At 49.4% G+C, this 8498-nt stretch overlaps 2 protein-coding genes across 7 annotated transcripts; both read left to right on the top strand.

The window, feature by feature from the left end:
* Positions 1-785: 785 nt before the first annotated feature.
* On the top strand, positions 786-6232 carry LOC122385320 (cyclin-dependent kinase 2-like). 6 transcript variants are annotated; one of them, XM_043373518.1, is made up of 7 exons: positions 786-908; positions 3217-3254; positions 3355-3546; positions 3820-4018; positions 4287-4386; positions 4729-4901; positions 5154-6232. In XM_043373518.1, exons 3-7 carry the CDS (start codon positions 3431-3433, stop codon positions 5469-5471), a joined length of 906 nt encoding a protein of 301 aa, XP_043229453.1. In that variant the 5' UTR covers positions 786-908; positions 3217-3254; positions 3355-3430; the 3' UTR covers positions 5472-6232. The 6 variants fall into 6 exon arrangements, with proteins under 6 accessions (XP_043229453.1, XP_043229449.1, XP_043229451.1 ...); XM_043373516.1 differs by having other exon boundaries at positions 883-923; XM_043373517.1 differs by lacking the exon at positions 786-908 and adding an exon at positions 919-958.
* A 37-nt stretch (positions 6233-6269) lies between these two features.
* Positions 6270-8484, top strand: LOC122385321 (troponin C-like). The gene is made up of 2 exons (XM_043373519.1): positions 6270-7909; positions 8096-8484. Exons 1-2 carry the CDS (start codon positions 7883-7885, stop codon positions 8297-8299), a joined length of 231 nt encoding a protein of 76 aa, XP_043229454.1. The 5' UTR covers positions 6270-7882; the 3' UTR covers positions 8300-8484.
* Positions 8485-8498: the final 14 nt, after the last annotated feature.

Raw genomic sequence — 8498 nt, 5'->3', positions numbered from 1 at the left:
TAAACCTAAAAATAAATCCGCATTGCGGCCTAATACCCGTTTCAAAACATGCCGCCCCGCGTCCCCCATAGGCCGTAATGCTTAACGGCGGGAGTTTCCAGTCCCGATACTTACCGAACGCTAGGTGGCAGGTCGATCGCTCGGAACGCTGCCCGTAATGTTGAAGGAATAGGAGTTTCCTATCCAGGTTCTTTCATCCATGCTGTCAGTGTCTTCTTCGCTGCAGGTTCTTATTCTAAGAATCTTGGCTGCAGATTCCCGCGCCCCGTTGGTCAATTCCCGGACCTTAGTGAGTGTGTACTGTGTAGGAAGGGTGTTAAGGTCCCCTAGGGATTTTCAAAATTCAAACGGTGTTAGATGTAAATACTATGTGGCCAAATTTCATTAACCTAGGTGCAACCCATGACGTTGCAGGTCAGGTCAAACGTCGCATTTTAAACCGTTAACAAGCCTTCCAAGAAATGTTTTATAACATCGAGCAAAGGCCAAGATTCCTAAAGATAGCAAAACATCGCTAGATCTTAGAATATTGTTTGTTTTAGGTATATGGTGCTCCACGGCGCAAATTATGGTATCGGTCCCAATATGCAATCCGCTGCCGTTAGAAGCATATTCTGCTACGACGCCGGTGAATTCTGAATCTGCCGGTGGAAGACATTCGGCGAATTCGCTGCCAGAGGGGCGCATAATGTTCCGACAGACCGAATACCACTGCCAGCACGGTCATAGATACTACGCACCGTTGTTTTGATGTCGGCGGACCGTGCCAGCCTGACTGCCAGCAGCACATTCGCAAATATCAATCTGCTACTAGATTGACGGACATAAAACAGGAACTTGAAGTTCGTCGATTTCGGCGCGCCTGGCGCGCATCGTATGGCGCGCATTTTCAAGAAACTCTCATGGCGGCGGCAAGTCTTGCGGCAAGTTGAAGTTTTTAATGAGATCTGAATGACATGTGGAGTTTTGCCTTAAATTTGGAGTGATTTAATAATTTTTGAACAATGCTTCAGGTTTTATGTCATCGCGGCACCCGAAGATTAATGTTTGATGGCGTATGCCGAACCTTTACACTAACTGGCTGATCAAGAAACCCCAAATCTGGGGGGGGGGGGGGAGGGGGGCAGCCGCATAGGTACCCCAAAAAGAAGCCCTCCAAATTAATTTCGATTCCTATTGCACTTTTCTACTGATTGAATCAAACTTTCAGATAAAAGTTGTTAAATCTTTATCTTGCATTACAGAATCGCAACTTTTCGTTGATTTCCGGCGCTGCAGGCAGAGGGGGCATTGCCTCGAATACCCCTGGCGCTCTGTGGCGCTCCCACCAGACTGGTTTTTGATTCACCTTTTTTGGATCGATTCAATCATTGATTCATTTGATTTTTGTTTGATTCAATCACTGTTTGATTCCTTCAAAAAAATTGGTGAATAGATTCCTTTTGATTCAGAGAATCATAAATCAATAAAAGGAATGATTCATGTTTGATTCAGCCAATTTTTTTTGAATGATTCTTTTTTTATTCAATTATAAAATAAAATATACATAATATTAGGGATAGTATTGTATTTGTTGTGTTCTTTTTGTTGTCATGTACCTAATTGCAGTAGTGTTAGTATTTGTTGATAATGAACAATGTTCGTTCATTTCAATTTTTTTAAGTTCATGAATCATTAATTTTTTTTATTCAATCAATCCTGATTCCCAATGCGTTTGATTCAGTCATGGCTTGTGAAATGTGAATCAAACAATCCCAATCCTGACAGTGAATCAAACCTTTTTGATTCAACAAATTTTGTTTGATTCAATCCAATCAATTCAATAACAGATGAATCAAACACCAGTCTGGCTCCCACCAGTGACTATGTGTTTGTAGCTTCAATTCCCCTGTGCCAAGAAATGTTGGTGCCTCTATTGACTATTCTGCTTCATTATTTATTGTATGAGTACTTATTGGGAGATTGATGCATGATCAAAGTGATTTATGTATGTTTGTTGCAGCAGCCAGTTATAGCTATGATGCATGCTGATGTGTGATTATATTTCCTTTTTTGTATGGTAACTGTTCTATGATAAAGGAGTCATGTTAGCAGTTAGGTAGCTAGGTAGGTAGTACCTACCTACCATGAAACTGTGTTTTGCTTTTAATGATTGCTTATTCTCAGTGCACAGTGCACTTTTAAGTCTTTTGTCATAGTTTTTCAATTGTCAACATGCTAGTCTATTGGCATTCCTCATTTTCTTATTGGTTAAGTCCATGGTGAAGTTTGAAAATGTTATTATTAACCAATTGCCAAGTGCCATGAAGTTTGGATCTATGCAGCAAATGGGTCACATAATCATTGAACAAATATGCTGTTGGATGAACATATTACAAATTAACCTGAACTAACATGAGCTGATCTAATTCCTGCCAAACACTTGCCTATATAACACTTAACACCTACAGAGGTAGATCCCTGGAAGATGAAACCAAGGGAGGTACTTTTTTGTTGCCATTTGGTAGTGGATCATTGAAGTATACACCAACTTACTAGGGCTCATGCTGCTGCATTGGACTGCACCATGCGTTCACAAATTCAAGTATCAAGTCTGCATCAAGTGGCAAGTCCTAGATTGGATAGGTACCAATGCATTTTCTTCATTGGTCATATTTGCTTTGCATTGAGCACATTTAAACACAGGTAGGTGTAGATGCTTAAAAGTGAAATCCAAACAAAACCAAGGTGATGGCTTGGCAAATTGGTTGAACAAGTACAATTCAAAATAACAGTTGAGTGTTGAGTTGAAGTGTCTCATTAAAAATAAATCCTTTCAGTCGAAAGTGCACAAGCACGATGCATATCCCCAAAATGGGTAATTGATGCTTTTCAGATCCATTTGCTGGTGTTTGCCTCTTGCCTGAATTGCATTGAGTGGGATGGGAAGGCACTCAGCTTTGTCATGCCACATATTGCTGTTCTAGTCACATATTGCTGCTACCCTGCTGAGGATCTGTTAATTTAACTTTTCTTATTGTTTATCACCTCATTGCATTAAGCTTTTTTGTTCAGTTTCATTATCTTATATACCATTGTAGGGTAATGGAAACTCTAGTTGAATTACCATAAGCACAATTATGATTTATTTGATCCCAAACTTCTTGACTTACATTGCATACCTACTTGCCCATAATCCAAGACATTTATATTCACTTATAATTATGCCTTTCACAGGTGACAAACAGCATAGGGAGCCTGCAGAACCACTGAGAGTAAGATTGGGAACAGCATTGTAATGCCAGGGCACTGCCAGTCCTACAGTCTTGCTTGTTGGTATGCTAGTTTTTGTATATGACTCCTCCTGTTTCATAGACTATAGCCAAGTTGTGACTTGCATTCACTGGCTGGTACCTATAATATAAATCAAAACGATACCAGGTGAGATACAATGGAAAAATTTCAAAAAATTGAAAAGATTGGTGAAGGCACATATGGTATTGTATATAAAGCAAGAGACAAAGAAACGGGAAAGATAGTGGCACTGAAGAAGATCAGTCTGGATGTGTAAGTATTCCATTTTCCTATTTATCAATAGTGCCTGTTATTGATCAATACGGTTTCATCTGATCATGATTCAGCATGCTTTTGGTTAAAGTTTCACATCTAACTAGTTAGTTGTTATAGAAAGCAAGTTATACTTTTCAAGTCACTTCAGCTGAAAATTTGATAACCCCAGTCTAGCTGCTGTAAGCAGCTCTTGATTGTTATTCTACAGCTCTATTGTTGAACATTTTGGTGCAAATTTACCAAACACGATTTGTCTTTTTCTGCCTGCAGCGATTGTGAAGGTGTTCCAAGCACTGCCATCCGCGAGATATCGCTGTTAAAGGAACTCCAACACCCCAACATCGTCGAGCTGCTCGATGTCGTCCACAGTGATATGAAACTCTACCTCGTCTTCGAGTACCTGAATCATGATCTCCGCAAGTTCATGGATCTGGCCAAGCCGAAAGGCATCTCCAAACCTTTGGTAAAGGTAAGGATTTTTTCTTTCAGAGTGGCTTTGAAGTAACAATGTCGCCTTTGTCTCTGAAAGACTTTCAACTCCAGTAGTATCCACTCCACCCCGCAGGCCTAACAGCACTGTTCCTCAAACTGCGGCTGTGTCCTGCAGCGCGGGCCGTTTCCCGCAGCAGTCGAACTCCGTAAGCCGCTGGCTCGGCGTCAGCCGCTGCCCTGCCCTGTCCGCGTCTGCCGCGCGTGTTCACCCGTGTCGGCTGACCGGCGCCCGTGTCGGCCGGCAGAGCCTGCTGTGGCAGATGATGCGCGGCATCGCCTACTGCCACTCGCACCGCGTGCTGCACCGCGATCTCAAACCGCAGAACCTGCTCATCGATAAATCAGGTCAGTCGCGGACCGGCGGCCAGGCTGCGCACCGGGACAGGACGTGCAGGGTTGGACCAGCCGCATAAGGAGGACGCACATTTAAATTGGTGCCTATCCTAAAGCAAGTTAGACGATCTGTTGAACTGTGCTAGTATGAGTGTCTACGTGCTTTCTTCATTCATTATCGTCATGTTTGTGATGTTCATTCTTAGCTGTACGTCATTTAGTAGTCTTATGTCTGTCTCAATCGCACCTTAAAGCAGTGTTTCGAGTTCTCACGAATCTGGTGATGGCCGGTAGCAGCCGACGACTGGTGACCTGTGACGAACAGCCCCTCTGACGGCCCCTGTGCTCGGGCAGGCCGGCTGAAGCTGGCCGATTTCGGCCTGGCGCGCACGTTCGGCGTGCCGGCGCGCACCTACACCCACGAGGTGGTGACGCTGTGGTACCGCGCGCCGGAGATCCTGCTCGGCAGCAAGGTCTACCTGGTGGCCGTCGACGTCTGGAGCATCGGCTGCATCTTCGCCGAGATGGTGAGATGATTACCAATATATTTAACCAAATTAACGCATAGGTAACGTGATGATAATATATAAATCATTTAACGTAGAAAACGAGGTCCTGATATTGATCGTCGAGGTAGTGTTCGAGCTCATTCATTGTGACATGCAACGTGACATTGACATACACGTGACAACTTTTTGATCACACGTGACCGTGTGATCGCCGCTGCCGGCTTCTGAGCGCACTGACCGTGTATGACTATTCGTCCTGGTGCCTTGCAGCTGACGCAGCGGGCGTTGTTCCCGGGAGACTCTGAGATCGACCAGCTGTTCCGCATCTTCCGCACGCTGGGTACGCCCGACGACCGCGTCTGGCCGGGCATCTCGCAGCTGCCCGACTATAAGTCGACGTTCCCGCGCTGGGAGCGCGCGCCCCTATCGGGCGCCGTGCCGGGCCTGGACGAGACCGAGCTGAGCCTGCTGAGCGCGCTGCTCACATACGACCCGGCGCGCCGCGTCTCGGCCAAGGCGGCGCTCTCGCACTCGTACTTCCTGGACGTGCAGCAGGTGGTACCCAGCTCGGGCGCGTTGGACTCGTGAAGACGGCGTGTGTGGGCGCCGTTTGTGAGCTCCTGACAGGTCGAGTGGACCGGTGAGAGACCCGGGCTGTACGGCAGGGGAGGGACGCTCATTGACCGGGCGTTCTGCAGTCCGTGTCCCGCAGTGTCGTCCCCTGCGGCGGTGTGACCGCCACTGTACACTGCCATCCATCTCTCCGGTGACAGCCGGGCCGCCGGGTGGCCAGTGACAGATGACAGGATAGTGGGCAGATGCCACGCGCGCCTTACCCGCCCTCCCAGATAACTATGTGGCGACGGGAGACAGATTTGAGTTCCGAGACACCCGCGGCGAAGATCTCTCGACCAGCCGGCGCGGAGGTCTGCGAGCTCACCACCGGGTTACTGCCGGGCACTGTGTTTGCCGGTGTTTGTGAGGTGTTCAAGATTGATGTTTTCTTTGACGCGGGGCCGAAATACCAGCAGCAGCCGGTTATGAACTTCTGACGGTAAAGTATTCCCGGGAGGCTGTGTAAGACTGCCTTATGCTCCAATCAGCTCACAAGGCAGTTGCCCTTTGATGCTGCTGAGGGTGACATGTCCTCTCACGGCCACCGACCACGATAAAACCTAAGCCATCATTCCAAGTGCCTGAAGAAGAATGTTTTTTTTGTGAGTGTTTGGGCAAAATCATTTGGGAGAAGAGTGTTGTGATTTTCGACGTTTTTACGTGTTATGGTTTCCACGCGTCTCATCAATTCTTCCATACGATGTTGACCTTGCCAATATACTTTTTATGTCTGATGATTTGACCCCTTCTCGAGTTAGACGAACCGCTTCAAACGGCACACCTGTAAGCTGTGACGCTGCCTCGTCTCTGACCGTGCGTTGTACGGCGTCGAGCGGCGTTAGTCCATGGACGGGATCCTGCGAACGGCACAACTTAGTACATACCCTGGTGAGTGGCCAGTCTGGGCGACTGAGAGTCCTTACACGTTGTAAAAGTGACTGGGTACTACTCAATGGGATTACCACTTACACGTTACACACTAACTCCTCAGTGGGCTGACACTCCGCACTGCGCCACTCGGGACGGGCCGCCATGGACGGGCGCCCTGCCCTCCCCGGCCCTGGGTGGGTTGTCGGTCGGGCTCTGGATGGGCTGTCGGCGGTGGCTGGCGGCCAGCTGGGTCAGATGTGGCTGGCAGGGGCGACCCTCTCCTCCGCCAGCCAGGCGCCGAGGGTCACTGAATCTCCAGGGTGGCGCGACCCGCGCACCGGCTCGACGCTGCTGACCTACGGACGGACCCTGGGGCATGGCATACGGCAAACGAGCGTCTGCCGTCTACAAACCAACCCCTTATCGATTTTAAACAAGCTATCGTTTTTTTTATAGAAATGTTAACAATTATTTAGAAGAACAGTTCGAGAGATGTGTCAGTCCTGTATTAGGTTTATCTTTACTTTCCCATCTTTTTTTTCTTTAGTTGAACTACGTCTCGAGGGACCCATCGCCCTATCACTGTGTGACAAAGTAGCGCGATGAGCCGCTAAGAGGTCCGCTGAAGTTTGGCGATAGGCGGCGTGTTCACTGTGCTGGGGCCGTCACTCACAGCTGTCCGTGAAATGACTCCGTCGGCGACCTCCGATTGGCGACACGCTGGCGACACAGCTGTCCGCGGATTCCGCTGTCAGCGCGCGGCGGCCGGCCCTCCCCGTGACGGACGGATGGACTCCGGGCGGGCGCGGCGGCGGTGCTCTCGGGCCGATGTCACCCCGACGCCCAGATCAAAGCGCGGCCTCCGCCGACTCGGCCGGTGGCCCGTGGCAGCGGCTGCTCGGCGCCGAACATAACATGCCCGCACCTGTTACACAGCGCTTGTCGGCGGCCGGCAATACGACCCGAGTTTTGGCAACACGTCGAGTGAGTGTCGGGTAAGTGTTTACAGAACCTTTGCTTTACAACCGTTTACTTAACCCCTCATGTGTAACCTGCACCTCTTGCTCAATGAATGGGCGGATACTGCTAAAATGAATTAATCCAACCCACTTATCGCGGGTAATGACCACTCTATTCTGGATGATCCATCAATATCTCATCGCTCTCCGCTCGGCCTTCCCTGGATAAACAGCGCGCCGAAGCCCCACTGGCAAGCGACTGGATTCTCATCTCCAGAAAGGCAACACAAAAATACCCGTGGGCCATGGCGCCGACGCCGCCAAAGGGTGTCGCGTTTCTGCGGTGACGCGTCGGCCGGCGCCGCGGCAGCAAACGACTGGAATCGCGGCGCGTCGTTCCCGGCGGCGCGGCCGGACGGAAATAGCCGCGCGGTGCCGGTGTCACGGCGTGTCGCAGCGCCGGCCGACGGCTGTCCGTCGGCCGGCGCAGTCGCCGCCGCCGCCCGGACCCGACCGCCCGCACCTGCCGCCGACCCGCACACTCAGACAACAACCATGTCGGACGAGGATGAGAAGTTCTCGGTGAGTTGCTGGCCGCTGGAGCCGTGCCGCTGCGCAGCAAACGCCGGCAATTGTTAAAACATGATTAACTTTGCTATGCCTGTCTGCATGTGTAGCATCAACGGAACAGCGATCATTGTGTTTGTTGCTGTTTGGATAGGAACTCAATAGCCTCCCCTAACCCCACCCCGCTCCGACTGCTCGCAGGAAGAGACCGGCCTGGAGAAGGAGCAGATTGTCGTGCTGCGTCGCGCCTTCGAGAGCTTCGACAAGGACAAGCAGGGCTTCATCACGGCCGTCACCGTCGGCGACATCCTGCGCATGATGGGCATCAAGGTCTCCTCGTCCTCACTCAAAGCCATCATCGAGGAGATCGACGAGGACGGTACGGAACAGAAGCCGATGCATTAGCAATAGCACCGCGGTTGATAATAATCCACAGCTAAAAATCGAGTATCAACTGATCGTTCTTTGTTTTGTTTTGTTTTTCAATTTTCATCATGGAAACAGGAAAATGATGGTGAGCAGGAACGAAGCAACGCTGAATAGCATTTCCTGAAGAAATAAATCTGCTTGTTTACATAGTAACACGGCAATGGCGTATTTTGAA

Source organism: Amphibalanus amphitrite, unplaced genomic scaffold (genome assembly GCF_019059575.1).
Source record: "Amphibalanus amphitrite isolate SeventyFive unplaced genomic scaffold, NRLGWU_Aamphi_draft 000214F_arrow, whole genome shotgun sequence".
NCBI classification, from domain to species: Eukaryota; Metazoa; Arthropoda; class Thecostraca; order Balanomorpha; family Balanidae; genus Amphibalanus; species Amphibalanus amphitrite.
Note: the sequence above shows the minus strand (reverse complement) of the source record. Positions and strands in the feature narration are given on the sequence as shown.